Here is a 24411-nt window from a genome sequence, read left to right as displayed (position 1 = left end):
ACCCAACATAAGGACACCAGACCACATGTTCAGTTCACAAGGAACCTGATCCAGCATCTGCAGGCATCACCACCCCTTCCATCCGTTGCACTCCTACGAGAGCTAAGCCAGGTATGAGGCCAGACCGGAAACCAGAGACCTGGATGGAACCTCACGCGCCTGCTGCAAGCAGGGAATCCCCCAGCCAGCGCCTCAGACCCATGTCCACACCCACAGGGGTAGACAGAAGCACTAGGCTGAGGGTGGTGAGCCGGGGGTCCCTGGGCCGCCTCCACTCTGGCTGGTGTCAGGCTGTGGTTAGATCTTTCTGGCAGCTCCCTTGAAGCACCCACAGAACCATGGAGACCACAAGTCAACGGTGGCCTATCGCTGGCGTGGAGAAAGCCCAGAGCCTCCACACCTCTGCCTCTGAGGCCAGGGACCTCCCCCAAGACTATGGACGCAGGGACCCAGGCACCCGCCCAGACTGTGGTACACGGAACTTCCAAGGCTCTTGAGTGTGCCATGACACCAAGGACAACTGAAGGGGCAGAGGCCGCGGAGCAAGAGCCCAGTACCCCGAGTGCTGCCCGGCTGTCAGCAGGCCACCCACCTGAGCCCCACAGGCCAGGGGCAGACACACCTGTGCGGAGCGGCCAGGTGAGGCAGCCTGTCACCTTTAACATCCCTGAATGTCTCCAGGAGGGGCCTGGAGACGGTTCAGACACCACCACCAGCACGCTGCGGCTATTTTTAGCGGAAAGACTCAAGAGGCTTCCTTGGCAGGGAACCATGCCTTTGAGCATGACCATCAATTTTCACCTGCAGCTAACTTCCTTTCCTTTCAAGATCAAGGTTATTCAAAGATGTGGATTTCTTCGAAATTGAGTTTAAAAAGAGAATGTTTCTCTACCAAACACGAGAGGAGACTTTTAAAGCACAAAGAAAGACAATGCCAGGCCAAAGCAAGCCTGGGTAGTCAGGACAAGGTTCCGGGCCTGGTCCCTCCAGCCCCTCCCAGACACGCTGCAGGCTCTGCCTGTGTCCCCCAAGGCCAGGCTGAAGCCACCTGTGCCGGCTGGATGAGGCCTGGCCTAGGCACTGGAGATGCCTCCCTGGGCTCCTCTCCAATCCTCGGTCTCCCTGTTATAAGCCTCCAAAGCTGAGGGGGCCTGGGAATTCCAGAGCCTCTCTCCTAGGCAGGACACTCCAGGTTTCTCATTCATAACCCACGTGGTACTGTGGGAGCTTCGGCCTACGGGACAGAAGGGGCTCCTGGGGTCTGGATGAAGTGGTGGCGAGGGGGGTGCTGACCTTGGCCTTCAGGAAGACCCACGTGGCTCAGCAGGCAAGATCCGAGACGTTTCAATGTGGCATGTTAGAAACTCACAATTCAGAAAAGCCCAGGAACAAGACATGGAAACCGCACATGAAGACTGGGCTTTCCCTGCGCCTGCGGGTTCACCCTGCTGTCCCCGACCTCTCCCACCAGCTGCCCTGTGCCCGCCGGGTCACCCCGCTGTGCCCGACCTCTCCCACCAGCTGCCCTGTGCCCGCCGGGTCACCCCGCTGTCCCCGACCTCTCCCACCAGCTGCCCTGTGCCCGCCGGGTCACCCCGCTGTCCCCGACCTCTCCCACCAGCTGCCCTGTGCCCGCCGGGTCACCCCGCTGTCCCCGACCTCGCCCACCAGCTGCCCTGTGCCCGCCGGGTCACCCCGCTGTCCCCGACCTCTCCCACCAGCTGCCCTGTGCCCGCCGGGTCACCCTGCTGTCCCCCACCTCTCCCACCAGCTGCCCTGTGCCCGCCGGGTCACCTTGCTGTCCCCGACCTCTCCCACCAGCTGCCCTGTGCCCGCCGGGTCACCTTGCTGTCCCCCACCCACCCCACCACCTGCCCTGTGCCCGCCGGGTCACCCCGCTGTCCCCGACCTCTCCCACCAGCTGCCCTGTGCCCGCCGGGTCACCTTGCTGTCCCCGACCTCTCCCACCAGCTGCCCTGTGCCCGCCGGGTCACCCTGCTGTCCCCGACCTCGCCCACCAGCTGCCCTGTGCCCGCCGGGTCACCTTGCTGTCCCCCACCCACCCCACCACCTGCCCTGTGCCTGCCGGGTCACCTTGCTGTCCACGCCCCCCCCAACCCTGACCAGCTGCCTGGGGCCCCTGAGGGCTTCTCAGAGCCATGGACGAGCTGAGCAGCAGGTGCCGTGTCAGGCTACACCACATGGGGTGTCACACACTGATTTCACTGGGAAGCCTTTTGTTAGGAGTACTCCGAGGGCAGGCATCCTCTGGGAAGCGTGTTGGGAATGGATGTTTACAGGGGCGTCAGGCAGGGAAACAGCCAGCGGAAAGACAACCATCCATGCAGAGTCAACACCTGTGCACCCCTGCACGCCACGGAGGAGCCGCCGGCAGGCTGAGACCCACGCTCCACACACATCAGAGAGGAGGGGCTGGCCTTAGGGAAGCGAGAGCAGGAGCAGGGTGACCAGGGACAAGGGCAGAACCCTATCGTCCTCGCCACTTGCACAGCCACAGCCCTGCCACAGCCGCCCGTGGCATGATTCCAGATGCCAACAGGCTTCCCTGGCCCCTTCATGTGAGCAACAGAGCACAGGCAGGGGCGTGGCGGGAGCCCCAGGCCTGCTGACGCCAAGCCCAACCTGCTGCCACCGCAGCTGCAAACAACCTCAGGAAGACCGCACGGACACAACGCCCAACAGACAGCAAGCGACAGCCCAGGAGGGCGCCAAACAGCTCACTAGGGCCCAGGCACAGCAGGCAGGGAGAGTGCCGGACAGCTGACTGGGGCCCAGGCACAGCAGGCAGGGACGGCACCGGACAGCTCACTGGGGCCTAGGGATACAGCGGAAACCCTACTTACATTTATCTTTATAAGTCCTTATATCTTAGAAATAAACAGACGTGTTCATTATTGGCCACAGGTCAAACATATCCTTTTTATACAAATACGCACATATCAGTGTGCAAATTCCACAGTCTTTACAAAGCGGTACACCATCAAAACAAACCTGGAGCAAGCAGCTGGGATGCAGCTATGGCAGCTGGCATGGGCATGGCCCTGGTGTCACAGACTGCTGTCCGGAGCAGAGGAACCGGGAGGGAGCTGGGGCCCCAGCCTGGAGCACGGGGGAGGGAGGCACTGGGCCTCCAGGACCATGGGAGGAAAGGAAGCCACGCGTCCCCAGCAGGACATGTTGCAGGAGGAAATCCAGAAGGGAGAGCTGCCCCAAGTCCCGCGATAGCAGAGGCTCCTCCACCAGCCTGAGGAGGGAAGGGGTGGGTGCTGCCTCCAGTGCCCGTGTCTGAAGGCCGAGCTATCCCTGCCCCGGCATCTGCTCCCAGCCACTGCCCTCCTTCCTGCTCTGCCACTGACAGCTACACTTCTTGCAACTTTCATTGTTGGGAAACTGAAAAGCAAGTAACGCCCTTTCCACATTGCTGCCATTAGCTCAGGCATCAGAAACAGAAGCCTTGGTATCTGCCACCTGGCAGCAGGCCCTTCCTGAAAACCGGTGGGTTTGGAGGCAGCTGGAATGGGCAGCAGCAGCCGTGGCCTCGGCAGCTGGGGGCAGCGTCGCAGGCCCCGTGCACGTGCTGCTGCAGAGGCCCATGTGGAGGGTGAGGCTGGGACCAAGAGTCCTCTGGGCAGGGGCAGAGCACAGGACAGGTGAGACAGAGGCAGGAGACCTGCTCCCTGGCCACTCCAAAGGTCTCAGCACCTCCTGCAGGTGAAGGAGTCCAATATTCGCCAGGCATTTACTGAGTGCCTGCTGTATGCAAGGAACCGTGCCGGCCGCTGGTGAACAAGGGAGAAAAGGGCCTGCCTGGATGTCGTGAACGAGACGCCGGGGATGAGCTGGGTTCTGAGGAGAGACGCTGTGTGAAGGCCCCAAGGCCCTGGCGGGAGGCAGGAAAACAACGGGGAAGCAGAGGAGGCTGCAGACATGGGGCCTGTCTTCCCTGCATGGCATGTTCCAGCCAGGGCCTGGGGACATGGGTTATGGGGGTGCCCCAGGCCAACAGGGTGTGGGGACAGAGACAGACCCTGGGTGAAGCCAGGGAGCCTGTGACCCAGGTCCTGCATTCTGGGCTGCAGCTATCAGTAGACTCTTGTGACCGAGTTCTCCAAGTGTGATTTGCCACCATGAAGTGGACACAGGCCATCACTCCTCAAAAAAGAAAGCAGACCTGGCTTCCACAGTGCTCCAGGGGCACCCGAGTCTAGCCACCCTCAACACGGAGACCCGAGACAGCTTTGTCTCAGCGACACCATCCAGAAATGTCATCGGGGTTTCTGATGACACAACTGCCACCAGCACCTGCAGGGGGAGGCAGGGCAGAAGGGGTCAGAGCTGCACCCAGGCGCCCGCAGACAGGGCATTCCCACCAGGGCCAGAGCCCATGAGCACTGCTGCTCCCAGCCCACCTTCCCCAACACAGTGGTGTGGCCGTCGCCTCAAATCTCCCTGAAAGGGCTAGGAGTTCCACAGTCTCACCGGGAACTGTCCAGAAAGTCCCATCCATGGGCGGGTAGGGGCAGGACTGTGGTCTTTTCAGAGCCAAGAGTAAAGATGGGGTGACCTGAATCCAGTGGCGCGCAGCCTCCAAACTCCGCGTACCTGAGGCCGAGAGGGAGGGTGGGCGCACGCGGAGGGCCCGGGCTGGTGGAAGCCGCCCACATCCCACAGCCCGATCTTAAGAACCATCTTTGCACTGGAGAGGGATAAAAGGTATTTTGTTTTGATTTTGCTGTATTTCCTAAAACTGCTTTTCTCCCTGGGACTTTCTTCTGCCACAGCCAGGTCCAGCTGCCCTCTCGGAGGGAGAATGCAGCAGTGTCTGTGACAAGGTTGGCTTTCTAATAACTGTGCAAATGGCACTGTCCCGTAACAAAGCGGACGTTCTTTCCTAAGTGTATATAATAGAAATGTCGGTCTAGAAAGGTAATGTGAAAGGGCGATATATTAACACCTATAAATTAAATTCCAAAGCCGAGAGGACCCTGCTTATCTGTGGAGGGAAGGGGCTATCTCACTGACAGAGCAAACACTAACCTGGAAGGTGGGCTGGCCAGTGTCTCAGGGCCCCTCCTGCAGACTTCCCACCGATCCAGGTGTATGTGGAAGGACGTGCTTTAAGTAAGAACAAAAGGGTCTGAAGCTGAACGTGAGCTACCCTCGGCTGGGCTGCGCCCTCGCAGTGACGGGAGAGCGGGGAGCACATGCCGTACTCAGGGCTGCTCCTTGGATATCCCCAGAGGCTAAAGCCCAGGAGAGAAGACGGGCTGCACGGGTCACAACGGCAGGAGGCGCAGAGGAGTGGGGCCGGGACCCAGGGACGACGGCAGGGCCCAAACGCCATCTGTCCTGTGTACAGATACACAGTGCAAAGCTTGTCACAAAGGGCGGCGACAGAGGAGACAGAGGAAGCGGGGCCGAGCCTCCTTCCAGGCACTAGGCAGGCAGCACAGCAAGGGGGCGCGTGCCACAACAGCGCCAGGCAGAGGCACGCCACAAACCCTTACAGAAAGCAGGGCGTGAAGGAGCACACACCAGAATGTGTGTCCTCTGGGGGGCAGACAGCGAGGAAAGCAGGTGGGCAGTGGTCTTCAGAGGGAGGTGGGGGTGAGCCAGGCCTAGGGCCAGTCAGTGGCATCCACATCAGCTGTGTGACCCGGCCCCTGTGGCCCACATCACAGGGCATGGTCCAGGTCTCTACCACCCAACAGAATTGGCCTGGAGCAGCACAGGAGCACCACCGGGCAGCTGGTGAGATGTGGGGACTGCAGGCTGCACCCCAGAGCTACCAAGTCACACTCAGATTTCTGCCGTCTCTACAAAAACACAAAAGAATTAGATGGACATGCTGGTGGCACCTGCAGTCCCAGCTACTCGGGAGGCTGAGGCAGGAGGATCACCTGAACCTGGGGTGTTGAGGCTGCAGTGAGCCAAGACCACACTACTGCACTCCAGACTGGGTGACAGAGACAGACCTTGTCTCAAAAAAAAAAAAAAAAAAATCTAGGGCCAGGCACAGTGGCTCACACCTGTAATCCCTGCACTTTGGGAAGTCGAAGTGGGTGGATCATCTGAGGTCAGGAGTTCGAGACCAGCCTGGCCAATATGGCAAAACCCCGTCTCGAAAATACAAAAATTAACTGGGCGTGGTGGCGCACGCCTGTAATCCCAGCTACTCGGGAGGCTGAGGCAGAAGAATTGCTTGCACCCAGGAGGCAGAGGTTGCAGTGAGCCGAGATCCTGCCATTGCACTGCAGCCTGGGTGAGAGGGCAAGACTCCGTCTCAAAAAAAAAAAAAAAAACCTACAAACCTAGCATCAAGGCTAGCCGCATGGCCTGGGCAGACTCTCTATGCCACTCTTAAGCCTCGGTTTGCTGGGTTAACACAGGGCCACAGAGCTGACCCCCACGCCTGGGCGGGTGCCACAGGGAGCGTGACTGTCTGAGACAAGGCCCTAGAGGGTCACAGAGAATGATGCCTTCCAGACAACACAGCAGGTACTGGGTGTTACAAATACTCCCTTCAGTGCTACCCAAGACCAAAAATGTTCAGTATTAAAAAAGAAAGAGCAAGAGAAATCATGCCGATCACGAAGCCTCAGACCTGAAGAGGGGTGTGGAGCGGAGGAGACGGCAATCAGAGGCCACGTGGGGCTTGCTCAGCCTCTTCTGCGGGAGGGATGGAAGTCCCGTGCTCTGCTCCAGGGGAAGAGGGCTAGATCCCACACCCTGAGGGGAGGGAGAAGCGCAGAGTCAGATTTAGGCTCCCACGGGGCGGAGGCAGAAACCACAGAACGGCTATCCAGGAAAGATAAGTACAAGGCTGGCTCCAGGACCCATGCGCCAAGCGACCCAGGGGACACCCACGTGAGCAAGGGCGGTGCTCACCTCGAACCAATGCCCACCATGGCGCTCCCACAGGCTCCCACCCAGCGCCCATTATCACGGAGCGTAGAAGGACAAGTCCTACTCAACACTAGAACCAGGACAAGGAGTTGGTGTGGCTCCAAGGGGCAGCCCGGGGGACCGTTGTAGGGCCACAGAAACCTACACAGGCAGCCGATCATGGAGAGGAACACAGGCTGCGCTAATGCCAAAGCCCCTGGTCTTCCCACCACCACCTACAGCATTGCCACATGGAAGCCAGGGAGACACGGGACCTCGCTCCACCACCTTCCCAACTACCCGTGCAGCTATCATCACAGCAAATCAAACCCCACGCTGGTCTAGCACGGCAGATGGACTCGGCTCTCCCCACAGTGACTTTCTGGGCTCAGCAAGGTCACCTATTCAAAGGCTTCACACCACCCACATATCCCCGGCACAGGACCCTACAGTGCCTCACAAATCCCCGGCCCAGGACCCTACAGTGCCCCACGTTCTTCACAGCAGCGATCCCGGCCCAGGACCCTACAGTGCCCCACGTTCTTCACAGCAGCGATCACCACCTCAACACGACTGCTACCTGCCCCACCTAGAGAGAGGCCCTTGAGCTCCCAGTCTGCTGTGCAGTTCCCTGCTGTTTTCCACAGCAGCTAAACGTGCCAGGCTCACAGGAGACGCACAGTAAGAATCTGGGGAATGGCCGGGCAGGTGCCTCATGCCTGTAATCCCAGCACGTTGGGAAGCCAAGGTGGGGAGATCACTTGAGGTGAGAAGTTCCAGGCCAACATGGCAAAACCCATCTCTGCTAAAAACACAAAGAATTAGCCGGGCACAGTGGTGCGCACCTGTAGTCCCAGCTACGCAGAGGCTGAGGTGGGAGAATTGCTTGAACCTGGGAGGCAGAGGTTGCAGTGAGCTGGTACCACACCACCGCACTCCAGCCTGGACAACAGAACAAGACTCCATTCCCCCCGCCTCCCAAAAAAAAAAAAAAAAAAGTAGAATTTGGGGAATGAAAAATTAATGATCAAGTAAGTGAACTGAGTCTGGGTTTCTCCTTTTCAATCCCTTTTCACTTGCCAATTCACCTGTATTATATGCTCCGAACGTGCTAAATCCTGCTTGAAGGCCAGGCTTTCTAAGTCCAGAGAGAATGTCAGAAAGTATTTTGAACTGAACAGTAACAAAAACAACCCACATCACAATGTATGGGGTAGGCCTTCGTGATGAAGACTCTTAGAAAAGCACAAGTAGAAGAGGATTTCATTAATTCAGTAAAGAGTATCACACAGAACCTCCAGCACCCACCGCGCTGACTGATGGACTACCGGAGCGGCCGCCACAGCCTGAAGGAGACGAGGTGCCTACTGTCATCATTCCTCCATGACACTGCACCTGGAGGAAAGTGCATGGAGAGGCGTGGGGCTAGAGAGGGAGCGTGGCCAGAGGAGAGGAGAGCCGCGGGGCTGGAGAGGGAACGTGGCCAAGGGAGAGGAGAGGCGCGGGGCTGGAAAGGAAGCGTGGCCGGGGGAGAGAGGCGCGGGGCTGGAGAGGAAGCGTGGCCAGGGGAGAGGAGAAGCATGGGGCTGGAGAGGGAGCGTGGCCAGGAGAGAGGAGAGGTGTGGGGCTGGAGAGGGAGCATGGCCAGGGGAGAGGAGAGGCACGGGGCTGGAGAGGGAGCGTGGCCAGGGGAGAGGAGAGGCGCGGGGCTGGAGAGGGAGCGTGGCCAGGGGAGAGGAGAGGTGTGGGGCTGGAGAGGGAGCGTGGCCAGGGGAGAGGAGAGGTGTGGGGCTGGAGAGGGAGTGTGGCCAGGGGGAGGGGAGAGGAGCGGCGCAGGGCTGGAGAGGGAGTGTGGCCAGGGGAGAGGAGAGGCGAGGCGCTGGCGGGGAAGTGTGGCCGGCATCTCTAGAAAGTATGAGTGTGCATGTCAAACATCAGCATCAGAGCGAGGCTGTCAGGTGCAGGGTCAATGTGAAGGACCCACTGGTACATCCACAGGCCAGGAACACACACAGATGATGAAAGTCCAAGAAGACAACATTAAAACTGCATCTAACATTCAAATACATAGGGCAGAAAGTCTAATGACATGTAAGACATCTACCCTAAAATCCATCAAACTTGCTGAGAGAAATTAAAGACCATCAGGGTAAATGGTGGAACACGTGGCATTCACGGTTCACGAGATACGCTGACACCGAGACACGCTGATGCCGACACACGCTAACGCCGAGATACACTAATGCTGCGTTTCACCTGGACACAGGGAAACACTGGAAGGAGGAGGCAAGGACAACAGCATGGAATCGTAAACAAATAAAAAAAGAGCCCATGGAACACACCAGAAAGCCCCGAAGGGGATGGCCAGAAGGGGTCCCCGGGCTACGGCCGTGGCATCGCCACACGTGTGATAGAGGCTGCCAGATCAACAGCATGTTTCACAGAACAAAAGCAGCAACATGTAAAAGGTAAACAATAAAGTGTTTAGAAGGAAACCACTGAGTATCTTTACAACTTTGGGAGGCAAAGATTGTTTAATCATGGCTCAAAAGCACCAGCATCAGCAAAAATCGGTGAGCTGGACTGCACAAACATCATCAACAGAGAAATTCCGGGAGTGAAAAAGCAAACCACAGACTACGAGAAGATAACTAAACACGTTTAGCAAACAAAAGACTTTCATATCCAGAGTAAAGAACTACAACTCAGTAAGAAAAAGGCAAACAATATTTAAAGGCCCAGGCCAGACGCAGTGGCTCACGCCTGTAATCCCAACACTTCCGGAGGCTGAGGCAGGCGGATCACGAGGTCAGGAGTTCGAGACCAGCCTAACCAACACGGTGAGACCCCGTCTCTACTAAAAATACAAAACTTAGCTGGGCGTGGTGGCACGTGCCTGTAGTCCCAGCTACTCACGAGGCTGAGGCAGGAGAATTGCTTGAACCCAGGAGGCAGAGGTGACAGTGAGTCTAGATCAAGCCATTGCACTCCAGCCTGGGAAACGGAGCGAGGCTCCATCTCAAAAAATAATAATAAAATTAAAATAAAAATAAAAGCCCAAAGAGGATAGGAACAGAAAGCCTGTCCAGGTGCCCTCAGGAGTCAGTATCCAACTGGCCAGTGAGTATTTAAAAAGGGGCTCAGCTTCACCGAGCCTCAGGGAAGTCAAAACAACAGCTTTGGAGTACAGGCCCCCGCCAGGGAGAAAACCAAAGGCCGGAGGTGAGGGCCTGGAGGGACCAGCACCGTCCACACCCCAGGAGGAATGCCATCTGGCACAGTAACTCTGGCGGGGGTGGCAGCCCCGGGAACTGACCCTATGTCACACCTGGGCATGCCCAGCGCAAGGGCGCCCAGGGGATCACCAGACGTTACGCACGGGTAGAAACGTCCACATCGGCAAGAGTCAACACCCCCATTCTGGAAACCATCCAGCGTCGGGTACAGACAAGCGTATTCTAAAAAGTGGTATTTTTACACAATGGGAAACTCTAACAGAGTAATTAAGAGAAATCGACAAATCTCAGCTATGCACAACACACATGACTCTCACAAAGATAACGTGTAATGGAAGCCAGGCACAAAAGAGTACACGTATGTGATTCCGTTATGTGAGGCTTAAAAACAGGGAAGTAGGCCGGGCGCGGTGGCTCACGCCTGTAATCCCAGCACTTTGGGAGGCCGAGGCAGGTGGATCACCTGAGGTCAGGAGTTCAGGACCAGCCTGGCCAACATGGTGGAACTCAGTCTCTATAAAAACACAAAAAAATTAGCTGGGTACGGTGGTGGACACCTGTAAACTCAGCTACTCAGGAGGCTGAGGCAAGAGAATGGCTTGAACCCAGGAGACGTAGGTTGTAGTGAGATGAGATTGCGCCACTGCACTCCAGCCTGGGTGACAGAGTAAGACTGTCTCAAAAAAAAAAAAAAAAAAAAAAACGGAATTGAAAGCCAGCCACAGTGGCTCAAGTCTGTAATCCCAGAACTTTGGGATTGGGAGGCCGAGGCAGGGGGATATGAAGTCAGGAATTTGAGACCAACCCAACCAACATGGTGAAACTCCATCTTTACTAAAAATACAAAAATTTGCTGGGCATGGTGGTGCACGCCTATAATCCCAGCTACTCGAGAGGCTGAGGCAGGAGAATTGCTTGAACCCAGGAGGCGGAGGCTGCAGTAAGCCGAAATCGCGCCACCGCACTCCAGCCTGGGCAACAAAGAAAGACTCTGTACTTAAAAAAAAAAAAATAGAACAGCGAAGTGAAGTCAGGAGGGGCTTCCCCTGGAGCTGAGGGAGCGGCTGGAACCGGGCATGAGGGTCTGGCTGGGGTTGCTAACTACCTGGTCCTCTATCTGTCCTGTGTCTGTAATTTGTGCACACTGAACTACACCACGGAGACTACTGAGAACAAGCCTCCCGAGGCGGGGCTGGGCCACACCCACTCTGCAGCACCCACCACGTGAGAGCAAAACTGGAACCCCTCACACGTCAGGTCACTAAACCGTGACCCACTCCCTCTGAACGGCAGCACCACAGCAGCGAAAAGGAACACGCTGCATTCCCAGGGACGAAGGTCAAAAGGATAATGTTAAAATAAAAACAAAAAGAAGGCACAGAAGCGTGGGTCTATGTATAGCAAACATAAAAATGGGAAAAGCTGAGCAATGATTAAAGATGCACATCCATGATGAACCTGGAAAGAAAACTGAGGGAAGGGCTGCTCCACACCTAGAGCAGGGCTCTGACAGCCGAGGTTGTTCTGCTTCTTACGCCAGGACTGAGACGCGGGAACCTGCTGCACGCTTTGAGCTGTACGTGTATGTTCTATATGATCTTTGCACACGCCATGTGTAAGAAAGACGGGAGGACTGAGAGTAAGAAGAGTCCTGGGTCCCCGGGAGTGCCTGACTCCGCATCCTCGCTCCAGGCAGTGCTGGATCCCAGGACTTAAACAGACACCATCGGGGGAGATCGGGGCTTGGAAGCAAGAGCAAGCCAACAAAAAGTGGCGCTCAGTTGAAGGAACAGCGGCCTTGTCTGTGGCTGGGGCAGGCATGAGCTACGTTAACCTTGTTGGGGTGGTCTCCAAAGTGGAAACTGCCCAAGTTGTATAAACACAAAATAAGTAACAGCACTTGCCTCTGCTCCATGTCCCTTCTACCCACACGTCCTACGGAAGCAAAACCATGCATCAGGTGTGTCTCCACCGTGCTATTCCGGGACAGATGAAAATAACCTGTTCAAAAATAAAAACACTCCAGCAACGTGGGCGCATTTCTAAATCGCTGTGCAGCCTGAGCACGGTGCCAGCGAGGCCCCGTCCTCTTCCGGTGTGCACCACGCCCACCTTTGCTGTGGCCAGGGCACGGCCACCAGGACACATTCCTTCAGGACCCACGGGCCACTCTGACCCTGAGCACCTGTGGCCTCAGCTCCCTCGGGGCAGCCAGCCTCCCTCTGCTCTGCCCTCAGCACACACAATCCTGCAGAGGAGAAGGGACACAGTCAGGAGGAAATGGAAGGGTCTCCTCAAAGCACAGGCCTGGGAGAGTCCCAGCGAGGACCGCGCTGCCTCCTAGGATGGACCAGAAGGGGGCCCGGAGCCCCTCCTGTAACAGGCTCCAGCACAGCATGCTGGGCACAGAAATGACCCCCAAGAAGAGAGGAAATCCTGGCAGAGTCCACTGAGAACATGCGCAGGGGTCCCTGAGCTAAGCCTGCCTCCCCTGCCCCCAATTCCCTTGGGAAGGGGCCACAGCAAGGGGAGGGAGCCTTAGGAGGCAGCTCTGGCCCCTGTAAGAGGCTGGGATGGCTCAGACTCACAAGAGCTGCCTCTGGGCCAGGAACATAGCAGGAAGAGAGCAGCTTCTCCCAGGAGGACAGTGGCTTCTCCCACAGGATGCCAGATTCTCTCGGGAGGATGGCGGCTTCTCCTGGGAATGTGGTGGCTTCTCCCAGGACGGAAACTTCTCCCAGGAGGACAGCGGCTTCTCCCAGAGGATGGCGGCTTCTCCCGGGAGGATGGTGGCTTCTTCCAGGAGGACGGTGGCTGCTCATGGGAGGACAGAGGCTTCTTCCATGAGGACAGAGGGTTCTCAAAGGAGGACAGAGGCTTCTTCCAGGAGGACAGAGGGTTCTCAAAGGAGGACAGAGGCTTCTTCCAGGACTCTCTTCTGGATGTGAGGCAGGAAGAACATGGAAGTCCTCTGAGGGGTCCCCTGTACTTCCTGTCTTCTGCCCCTATTTGATTGTTTCTTGAAGGGCAGCAGCCCCGCCCTCCTGGGCCCAGTCTCCATCTGCCTTCAGCTGTCTTCTGGATGCATCTGGCCTAACTGCACCCAGCAAATACAGACACCAGCTCCCCACACTCTCCCAGCGCTGAGGGCGGCAGCGGTGTCCAGGGTCCCAGCCCTCTTGTTAAAGCTCATCTGCTCCCAATCCCACAGCAGGCCCAGCCACGTTGGTTTCGAGACCGTGGATCGTCAGGAATGTTTGTGGAGGGTTTTTTGATTGACAAAGGGAACTTTATGGGAGCGAGCAGATCTGATGCTCCGGGCAGCGAGAAGGACATGGGAGAGGGGAATGTCTGACGTCACCAACCCCAGCTTCGGAGGAGGTGGCCGAGAAACGCGTTCATTCAGCCAGCGCAGACCCAAGACCCCAGCCCAGAGCTCAAAACTCAGACCCTCGACAACTCCGGAAGACACAAATCTGTCTTTCCCATTGTGCGGGTTCCCAGGGCAGGATGTCACCATGACAACCACTCTGCGCTCAGCAGCCACGACGTGAGTCAGATGCCACTGGACACCCAGTGCAACGGCTCACCAACAGCGTGTGGCCTCCAGTAAATGATCTGCTCTGAAACAGGGAGGGAGGGTGGAGTGTAGAAAACGGGAGGTGGGAAGGGAAAGCTCTTCTGTCATTTTAAAAGTTTCTGGCTAAAAGTTAGCTTGTATTACTGATATTCCATAAACAGGACTCTGCAGCCATACTGTGGAAGCGTGGGGCACTGGAGAAACAGCTCATTTCAAATAGGAAAATGGTTTGTGTTCACCCAGTTCCAGAAGCCAATTTTCAACTGCTTAAAATAGTCATGATATTTTACCAAGGTAATTATACTCTTAGCTCTCAGTAACAATTAAATCCTTAAACTAGAGCCGCTTAATAAAGGTCTTGAAATAAAACTGCACACTCCAAGCACTGTGTACTCAAATGTCAAGCACACAAGGAGGGCCTCCAATGGGACACCAGAGGCCCAGAGCCCCCACCAGCCGCAGGCTCGCAGCCCTCTTGGGTGCGCCTTGAGAGAAGGCGCTCCTCGACCACCAGCCAGCCGGGTGGGCTGCCGTGCAGAGCTGAGGTGGGCAGTGGCCAACACTAAGGTGCACAGACCCAGAGCAGCAGGCACACCGCTCCCTCCAGATGGCTGAGTGAACAGCTTCATCACGGCTGGCTGGACGGATCCTGCATCCCTGGCCTGGGGCTACATGGGCGACTGGAATCGATCCTTCATCAGAATAAACAACCAGTCCATGCCCGGTGATCAATATCCACCTTCTTGCTAACACAGAGCAGGCCCGTGAGCACAGCAGGGTCGGGGGTAGGCTGGTGTGGGCCAGAAAGTGCCAGAGGCTCTCCACCTGCAAAGCAGAGCAGAGAACAACAGAAACTTCCTGCCCTGGGTGGGCCAGGGTGACCCTCAAAGAGGAACAGCAGGAAGGAAGCCAGGCACAGACTTCCCAGGAGGCTGTGGGGCTCCACTGGACCATGAGGGAGCCCCACAGGGACGAAAACCACACCAGACATCCAGTGACTGCGTGCAACTCCTCATCGCGGCCGGGAGCCCTGGCACTAAGAGGGGATGTGGGTAGCACCAGTGTCCTGTGGGTCACAGAACGTCAGGCTGCGGGCCAGACCCAGCACACAAGAACACTCAGGCCCACACGTGACCCGTAAAGGGAACTCTTCCCATCAGCTTCCCACTGCTGACTTAAGAAACCAGAAGGTTCCCACGGGACGAGCCGCAGCTGAGGCCGGGCGGGGCTGCCCTCATGTGGGGGCCACACCTGTAACTCACCCACGCCACGCACGCAGGACCACCCCAAAGCGCTGCCCGCCTGGCCGGCGTGGGCCAACGTCACTCCCCAGCCCCGACCCAGAATCGGAGTGGGCCAAAAACAAGGTGCCCTCAAGGGGGCGCCACCCGAACACAGCCACGTTCCCGGGCACCCTGGGGTCATCGGCCCTGAGCCCAAAGTTTAGCAGAAAGGAGAACTGAGACCCAGAGAGAATGAGGGACATCTGAGGTCCCAGAGAAAGGCCCAGCTCCCAGCCCAGCCCTCCCACTCTTCCTCCCCAAGGAAGCTCCGAGCTTCCCGCATCACGGGACCACAGCAGGTCATCGCGCACTCAAAGATCACCAAGCCCAGGGGTCCCGCCACCCCGACAGAACACAGCCTCGCCCCCTCTGCTTCCCAGGGCCTCTCCTCAGTGGCAGGGTCGGGCTGCACTTGCCTGAACCCCCCGTAGTGGTCAGCCCACACGCTGTGGCCTGCTGGGCCCAAGCCGCTGTCTCCTCTGGCTCCAGGCCTCGAGGGTGACTTCAGCAGCGCTTTGTGACAAGCCGCCTTCTCTCCCTCCGCCATGGTTCTCCACACACACTTTCACAAAGGGGAAATCCTTGGGTCCCCACCTGAATGCCACCTCCTGAGAAACGCCCTTCTGCGGCATCGCCACGCCGTCCGCCTCTGTGGAGGTGGGTGGCAGGTGCTGGTTTGGTGCTGCTGCCTGACCCCGCTAGACAGTGATTACCCAAGGGTTGTGCCCACACGTCTGCGCCGCATGCACCGCACGCATCTTGCTTAGAAGCTGGCACACTAGCAGACACGGTGTCGGAAGAGAAGGGAGCACGGAGGAAGGTCCTAGAGCTGCTCCACAGAAATGCACTGTGCCTGACCATGCAACAGGGCTGGGTGTCCCCTCTGCCAGAGGTGGCAGACGGCTCCGGCTGAAAAGCCATGTGAGAACATTTTCGAGTGTCCCCTGTCTGGCGTGCACCTGCAAAGCCAGGGCTTTGGGGCCAGCCTCTGAGCTGTGCACAGGGGCCAGCTCAGCCTGTGTTCCGGACCCGGGCCCATGTGAACTTTTCCTTCAGGAGACAGCATGGAGCCGCCCAGGAGCGAGCTGGAGAAGCCATAAAACAGCGGCTTCGGAGCAGAAACGTTACTAATTTTCTGAAAGCTCCACAACCAAGAGGTCCCAGCAGCAAAGAGCCTCGGTTTTCATCAAAAACGATCAAGAACAGGCAAACATTCATGAGGCACAACTCCCAGCACTTGACAGGTGCAGCATCCATCCCAGGCCAGGGTGACACAGCCCTCCGCCCACTCAGCACTGGCTGGAGGCGGACAGGGGGAGCCTCCGCCCAGCAAGCTGGACACCTGCCCTGGCCCAGAGAGCATCTGGAGACAGATTTACTTCTTTCCTGCCTTGTCTTCTGAAATTTCAGTGCTCGAGGAACATTTTAAACAACACTCACAAAAACTGTCTTTCACGCTCCAGTGACCTCTGTTCACGGTGCCAGACATCAGAACCCCCGCAGGCACCGACGATTAGAGTCGGGCCATGGAGCCGCCCACAGGTGGGGCTGGGGCACACCTGGAAGCAGGTGACAGCCTTCATCCCAAGCCCAGGCCAAGATCCACACAGTGAAACCGGCATCACTGGACGGCAAAGCATGAGGGTGCAGACTGCAAGGGACACGGGTGCCTGCAGAGGGTCCACAGCAACAAGGAACACTCTCCAGGGCTCAGCACCAGGCCGGGGTGGACACTGAAATGCTGGGGAAACTGAAAAGGGTGGGGCACACAGCAGGCCCAGGGAGTCCCACAGGGAGCACCAGGGCTGAGCACTCTGGCACTCCCAGAACCCTCCTGGCAACCCAGGGCCAAAGTGCCAACCGTGACCCAGCTGCACTGACCCAGCTGCAGCACTCCTGCCTCCACAGTGAGATCTTGCTGACCAGGTGTGCGCTCGCCCGCAGCTCCCTGCAACTCTGATCAAATGTGAGGGCATAAATCACCTTGGTGAGCAGCAGGACCCGTTTCTGGAGCCTCCGGGCCAGCGCCTCGTGCGTCTCGCGCTTCTTCCTCTCCTCCAGCAGCTGGCCGCTGACCTGCCGGAGCTCCTCCTGCAGCTGCTGCCTGGCCTTCTCCAGCCCCCGGGCGCTGCACAGGAGAGACAAGAGGGCAAAGCACTGAAGCCTGGGGTGACCACCCCACCGCGACCCGCCCCACCCCAGGAACGAGCCCACCAGGACACCCTAAAATAGAGCTGCACGTGCAGCCCCCTCACTGCCATTTCCGCACTGCTGAATAGCTACTTAAGGCCTTTCAGGAGTTTCTGGATTTCAAATAGACTCCCAGGGTGATCCCAGAACACGGCAGGGAGGGGGAGGGGAGCTCAACTCCACACACAATGGGAAAAATTGTCGGCGACGCAGCCCTTTGGGAGACGGGACTTCTGAATGAGCGAGATTGCAGAGCCAGCGCTTCCCCTCTGAATCACCGCAGATGTGCAGTGTGGTGCGGGGAAGCAAACGCTGGGCGCCTGCTGGGGGGGCCTGTTCTAAAAACATTCTGCGAGGCTGAAAGCCCAGCCGGGCGCTGAGCACTGGGAACCCGGAGGCCTCCTGCGGGCCGACGCCACGGGCAGGGCCAACTCCAGGCTGCCCAAGAGGCCTCTCCCTGTCCGCCCCTTCGGGTGGCTGATAGTTCCTTTGATTTCTGCTTTTGAATCCTCCCTTTTTCCTGCACGTTCCCCGCTGCCTCAGTCCCTGTGCTGGTTGCCTGTCACCTGCGTCACCACAATAGCCTCCCAGCCCCTCGACCACTGGGCACCAAGCTGTCTCCTCAGACAGCAGAGAGGGGCCATGTCACGTGATTTTGAAGCCTTTGGTGGCTCCCAACCACTCCTGGTGAGTCTCCGAGTTCACGGCCTGGCCTCAGGGGTTTGGATCTTGCCCCTCTCTCTCTGTCCTTCAGAAGCTGACTTGGGAGCCAGACAAATGACAGCGTCCACTGACCCTGACTGCAAGAATCCACCTATGATGCAACAGCTTTCCGTGATTCCGGGAGCCCCAGGACTCTACCTCCCCACCCGAGGGGGCTCCCAGGAAGGGCGCAGCGAGGTGCACAGAGGAGAGACTGCCCCGGAGAGAGGGTGAGTCAGGACTCCACCTCCGCATGGGACAACCGGGCACGCGGGTGCTCCCAGGAAGGGACGCAGCCAGGAGAGATGAGAAGCCGCCCAAGAGGAGGCAAGTCAGGACTCCGCAGCGAGGCATGAGGACGTGCCCAGGGAGGGACACCACCAGGAAGAAGAGAGGCCGCCCTGGGGAGGAGGCGAGTCAGCAGAGGGAGGGCCCAGCCCCACTCAAGACAGCCCAGGGCAGGTGCGGAGTGGAACGGCGCTGGAACACAGGAGCTGCACACGACTGTACTGAGCATCACAAACTTCTTTCCAAAGGAAGTCTTAACTAAATCTCGAGGAAATAAAACATAGCACTGGGATGGAGAAAAGCTAACGGGGACCACAGTCCTGTGAGGCGACCATCAAGGAGAACCAGGATGAGGCTTTCCCTTCCCCAGACCACTGCCCGAGAAAGCGCCATCCGCCAGCCCCAGGATGAAGCTTTCCCCAAACCACTGCCCGAGAAAGCGCCGTCCGCCAGCCCCAGGATGAAGCTTTCCCCAAACCACTGCCCGAGAAAGCGCCATCCGCCAGCCCCAGGATGAAGCTTTCCCCAGAACACCGCCCGAGAAAGCGCCATCCGCCAGCCCCAGGATGAAGCTTTTCCCCAGAACACCGTTCAAGAAAGAGCCATCTGTGGCCGGGCGCGGTGGCTCACGCCTGTCATCCCAGCACTTTGGGAGGCTGAGGCGGGCAGATCACGAGGTCAGGAGATCAAGACCATCCTGGCTAACATGGTGAAACCCCATCTCTACTACAAATACAAAAAAAACTTTTTTTTTTTTGTATTGCTTGCAGTGAGCCAAGATGTTTGGAAACAGGAATGTGGGAGGGGCCATGAACACCACCCTCAGGCTCACGCCTTCCTGGCCATCAATTGCTTCTGCTTGGCTCTAGTTACATGACTCGAGGAAAAGCTTCATCCCGGGGCTGGCGGATGGCGGGGTTTTTTTTTTTTTTTTTTTTTTGAGACGGAGTCTCGCTCTGTCGCCCAGGCTGGAGTGCAGTGGCGCGATCTCGGTCACTACAAGCTCTGCCTCCCAGGTTCACACCATTCTCCTGCCTCAGCCTCCTGAGTAGGGACTACAGGCGCCCGCCACCTCGCCCAGCTAATTTTTTTGTATTTTTAGTAGAGACGGGGTTTCACCGTGTTGGCCAGGATGGTCTCCATCTCCTGACCTCGTGATCCGCCCGCCTCGGCCTCCCAAAGTGCTGGGTTTACAGGCGTGAGCCACCGCGCCCGGCCACAGATGGCACTTTCTTGGGCGGTGGTTTGGGGAAAGCTTCATCCCAGGGCTGGCGGATGGCGCTTTCTTGTGCGGTGGTCTCCACTGGACTCATGTTTGAGTGAAGTGAATACGGGGTTTTTAACTGCAACTCAGTAGAAGTCTTTAAGTAAAGGGTAAGTTGAAAGTGAATGCGAATGCAACACTCACAGAACGTCAGAAGGGACTTGGTGGCGGTCCTAACCCAGACAAGCATGGCGGGAACCCCAGCCTGGCCACCCTCGGCCAGCCCCAGTAGAAGCCGCACAAGCCCACAGACTGGGGCCAATGCACTGGCGTCCAGGACATGGCCGTTTCATTTCAGCCTCGTGTGATCTTGTGAAATATGTATCTGATCGCCAACCCATCTCCCAGAACACAACTCCTAAAACCCTCGGGCTCTTACGATGAGGCCTTCCATGTGCCAATGACTGACGGTGGCTGCAGCCCCCAGGCAGCTGCAGGACGGGGCGGGTCACCAGGAAGCCCAAGGCCGGACTAGAGGCTCGGGACTTCAGTCCCACCTAAGCTCGGGGAAGGAGAGCGGCTGAAGGCTGAGTCGCTCACCAATGAGCAGGGGCAGAGTCAATGACATCCACCTGACAAGGCCTCCATCAAAACCCAAAGGCCTCTCACCGGAGCTGGGAGGGCTTCCACTGTTCCTGGAGGGTGGCGGCCTCTATCAAAACCCAAAAGGACTGAGCTGGGAGAGCTTCCACTGTTCCTGGAGGGTGGCGGCCTCTATCAAAACCCAAAAGGACTGAGCTGGAGAGCTTCCGGTGTTCCCAGAGGGTGGCGGCCTCTATCAAAACCCAAAAGGACTGAGCTGGAGAGCTTCCGGTGTTCCCAGAGGGTGGCGGCCTCTATCAAAACCCAAAAGGACTGAGCTGGAGAGCTTCCGGTGTTCCCAGAGGGTGGCGGTCCAGGGAGGGCATGGAAGCTGCAGGCCCTTCCCCCACACCTCGCCCTGCGCATCTGTTCATCTGTGTCCTTCACAGTAACCTTTATAGTAAACTGGTAAACATCTGTTTCCTTGAGTTCTACGAGACACTCCAGCAAATTAATCAAACCCAAGGGGAATCCCAACTGGGTGGTCGGAACCCCAGTTTACATCTGGCCGGTCAGAAGCACAGCGGTGGCTTACAACTGGCACCAGAAGGTGGGGACTGGGCCCTCACCCCAGGGTCTGACGCCACCTCCAGGCAGACAGTGTCAGAACAGAACTGAGTGAGGCTGAACTAAACGGCTGGTGTCCCAGGCAGAACCGACTGCTTGCTTGGTGGGTGGGGAAACACCCACATCTGGTCAGTCTTCCGTGTTGACTGCTGCGACGCGAGAGCAGAGGAAACTGTTCGGAGTCTTTCCCTTCCCATCAGCCGCCTGGGAAAGCCCTGTGCTGACACTGGCCCCAGGTGCAGCACTGGCTGGCGGCCCCCCGCCCCCCGCAGGTGCTGCATAAGCAAATACGCCAGATAAAATAAAAAACAGGCACAAAGCTCACGGGAAACACATATTATGAGGTTACTTTGGGCTCCAGTTCAATTTTAAACTATTCATGGGCCAATTTAATAGGCAAGGGCTGTAAAATCTACTCTTGAATCACTGAATTCAGGTGCAAAAGTTCACAAGTGCTTTAAATCATGGCTCCGTGTGATCATTTAACTCGAAGAATGCCACCGTTCCCTGTGCTCTGCTTTAAAGCCAGACTGTGCAAAGGCAAGAATGTGACAGGTGCTGTGTTTCAGGTGACAGGCGCCCTCAGCTCAGCACAGGATGGCTGGGCAGCCTTGAGGGGGGCCGACAAACCCACACGCTGCATCCTGAGTGAGGCTGCCTCACATCTGTGTGGGGCGCATGTGGGGCTGGAGTCCCCTCAACAAGAGCAGATGCGAGTAACGCACACCCACGGGACAGTGGTTGTCCTGCTTCAGAGCTCAGGCTCCCGGCACTTGAGGACCAGGGCTCAGTACAATAGAGTCAGGCGCCAAGACTGGGCCCCAGGAACTAGATGTGGCCTGAGCTGCTTCTGACCCACTCTCCGCAGCCTAGGCCACCTCCGCGAGGCAGCACAGCCGGCACGGGGGCCACCTCCGCGAGGCAGGACGGCCGGCACCGGGGCCACCTCCGCGAGGCAGGACGGCCGGCACCGGGGCCACCTCCGCGGGGCAGGACGGCCGGCACGGGGGCCACCTCCGCGGGGCAGGACGGCCGGCACCGGGGCCACCTCCGCGGGGCAGGACGGCCGGCACCGGGGCCACCTCCGCGGGGCAGCGCGGCCGGCACCGGCGCGCCCCAAGCCCGGCCCTCGTCCTGCAACAGCGGCTCTGCAGAACTAGCACACCCCTCCTCTCTGCTTACAGGGTCTTTACCCACTCCTAGCTTTACAGTACCAAGGGAATAATGCGAACACTGACTCTGGGATGGAGGGGGAAGGTGGAAACAGCTACAGGCTTTGTTAAAGATCTGCAGGAGTGCTGTGGCCTGGCCAAGGACAGCGACATTCCCGACCTCCTCAAACCCTCGCTGGCTCCCAGATCTCAGGGGTCGTCAGTCACCTCTTGGTCCCACCCCCACCTCCCGCCCCTACCCTTAGCATAAGAAGAGCCTGAGATCGGTACTGACTTCAGAGGATCTTTGCGACCGACCGTAGGTGACCACCTCCCTGATCTGCCGGCTCTCTGAATACGCCCGCTCTTCCTCCACTCTCGCCTCTCGTGTCTGCCTGTCAAGCATCGGGTAGCTGAACCTGGGCTTCCTTACAGACCCGGTCTGAGGAAATGCAGCAGCTGCAGGATGTAGCACGAAGCGTGTGTTCCACGGTGCCGCAGAGGGAAGACAGAGCCACAGGGGCGTGGGGCTGAGCCCGGGCTGGAAAAGCTCATCGGCCAGGTTGTAAAGCAAACCTCCCCTCACGAAGGAAGACGGGAGAAATGAACCAGAGCAACACATGCTCCCGGCTGAGGGACGGCATGGGCGGCAGAGGCACACCCGCTCCAGGATCGTCCAGGTGCGGCACTCGGGCCGCATCATCGGGGCCACACCCCAAGGCCTGAGGGCCGATACCGCAGTCTTCTGAACAACAGAACTAGACCGTAAAAAGCCAACACCAAGACACGACAAGCAGACGACACTGTGGAATGCTCGCCAAGAGCCGTGTCTGAGACGTTCGCCACTCACACCTGACCGGCAGGCAAGTCCACCCAGTGCGTTCAGCACACGGGATGTGGGGAAGGGCGGCCACATGCCGTTCCACCCACCAGAGACGGCAGCATGGAACACCGCAGCCAGCCTGGGCTCGCTGGGCCTCCATTCTACTGGGGTGGGAATCTCAGGCAAAGAAGCCATGCGTGTGTCATGAGCAGAGAATCTCACCGGGGGTGCGGGTACGAGGTCACTGAGAGCAGGAGGAAGACCCTCAGGCACCAAGGACACAGGGACCTCAGGAAGCAGCTCCCATCCCTTGGGCTGTGGGAACACGGGGCAGAGGCTGACATCATTAAAATGTAGACGCCCAGAGATGGGCCCCATGGAGCGGGAACTGAGGCTGCTGAGGGAGGCCGTGCTGGTGTCTGCACTGTGGCCATGGAGGGCCTGGACCCAGGCCTCTGAGAACAGGGCAGCAGCCCATGGAGCTGGCACCTCTAGGTGCTACAGAATCTGCAGGCTGGCAGGCTGCTGAGAGGGGGCAAGGCCAGTGGCTAAGGAGCCGCCCATCTGCCTGCAGGCTGGCCGTGGAGCCCTCTCCAGCACCCCCAGGGTGGGCCCTGATGCAGGTGCCTCCTGGCGAAGCGCAAGTGTGGGCTGTAGTCCCCAGCACTGCAAAGCAGGGCTCGGAGAGGGGAGTGTGTAGCTGCAAGACAACAACTCAGTCACCGCAGCAGGCAGAAGACAGGCCATCAGCAAACGAGCAAGCAGGTGCCTCCTGACACTGGAGGGGAAACAGCAAGCTGGGAGGGCCCTCGGGGAGGGGTGGCGGGACAGCCTGAGACAGGCGGTGTCAGAGACAGGGACGTTTCCGATGGGCAGCTGGTGTGCGGCGTGCTCATTCGTGGTCAGCCCAGTGGGCCTGAGGCTGGGCCCGCCGGGGGCAACGGGCAAGGTCAGAAGAGGACGAGCAAACCGAGAAGGGCCTCCACACAGGGCACGGAGAGCGGGCTGAGCCAGAGAGGCAGGAGAGCAAGGAGCGGGCCAGCGTGTGTCCATGAGGTGCCGTGTCTCGAGGGGAGGGGAAGGTCCAGCACAGGCAGCCCTGTCCTGAGGACCCGAGGAAGTGGCAATTAGGAGCCAAGCCCTGGAGGTGCAGGAAGGGCCGGCACAAAGTGGACGGCCCCAGAGTGCAGCCCAAAGGCCCCCAACTAGCATTTCAGGCGCCGCTTAAAGGCCCCCCAACTAGTGTTTCAGGTGCCGCTTAAAGGCCCCCAACTAGCGTTTCAGGTGCCGCTTAAAGGCCCCCAACTAGCGTTTCAGAAGCCGCCACCAAGTGGTGCTGCCTACCCTGGTGTGCAGGAAAAGGTGCCCCATTAAGACGGGCTCCTCCTCCCACCCTCAGGCCCTGCAGTGCAGCAGGACCCCAGCATGCCGAGCCACAGCGGCACCCGGGACGGCGGGCTCTCCCCTGTTGGGGATGCTCTCTCTGTTCAATCCCGGCCTTTCTTCTGAGGTACAGAAGAGAAAACTCATAAAAAATTAAGCCTCTAGGTCCGTGCTTGGGCTGAACTCTGAGGTCACTGGCATTTCCGCCAGCCTCTGGGAGTTCAGAATGAAGTGCTGAGTTCCTCCAGGAGAAGCTGGGCATGTTTATCGATCAATGCCTCTCTGAGCCAGCCTTTACTCAAAGAACAAGCTCTGAGCTTCTGAGCATCCATCTGCACTGTGACCAGCCACTGAGGCCACTTTAATGGGGTCTTCATCAGAAGCTCCCAGCCTAAGACCACCGACTTTCAAGGACACAACGCATCCCCAAACGGCAGGAGACATTTTAACGACCTT

At 58.2% G+C, this 24411-nt stretch overlaps 1 protein-coding gene across 11 annotated transcripts in view; it reads right to left on the bottom strand.

Moving 5' to 3' along the window:
* The window catches only part of MAD1L1 (mitotic arrest deficient 1 like 1), a 423430-nt gene that overhangs the window by 236231 nt on the left and 162788 nt on the right, over positions 1–24411 (bottom strand). For 9 of the 11 annotated variants that reach the window (XM_008018861.3, XM_037995244.2, XM_073012878.1 and 6 more), the window contains one exon: positions 16989–17133. The exons of the other annotated variants lie outside the window; for them this stretch is intronic. In XM_008018861.3, the coding sequence (XP_008017052.2) occupies positions 16989–17133 (145 nt within the window). The remainder of the gene's footprint in view (positions 1–16988; positions 17134–24411) is intronic. 11 annotated transcript variants of the gene reach the window in all.

The sequence above is a fragment of the Chlorocebus sabaeus genome, chromosome 28, assembly GCF_047675955.1.
Source record: "Chlorocebus sabaeus isolate Y175 chromosome 28, mChlSab1.0.hap1, whole genome shotgun sequence".
Classification (NCBI taxonomy): Eukaryota; Metazoa; Chordata; class Mammalia; order Primates; family Cercopithecidae; genus Chlorocebus; species Chlorocebus sabaeus.
The sequence above is the reverse complement of the archived record's forward strand: the minus strand, read 5'-3'. Positions and strand labels throughout refer to the sequence as shown.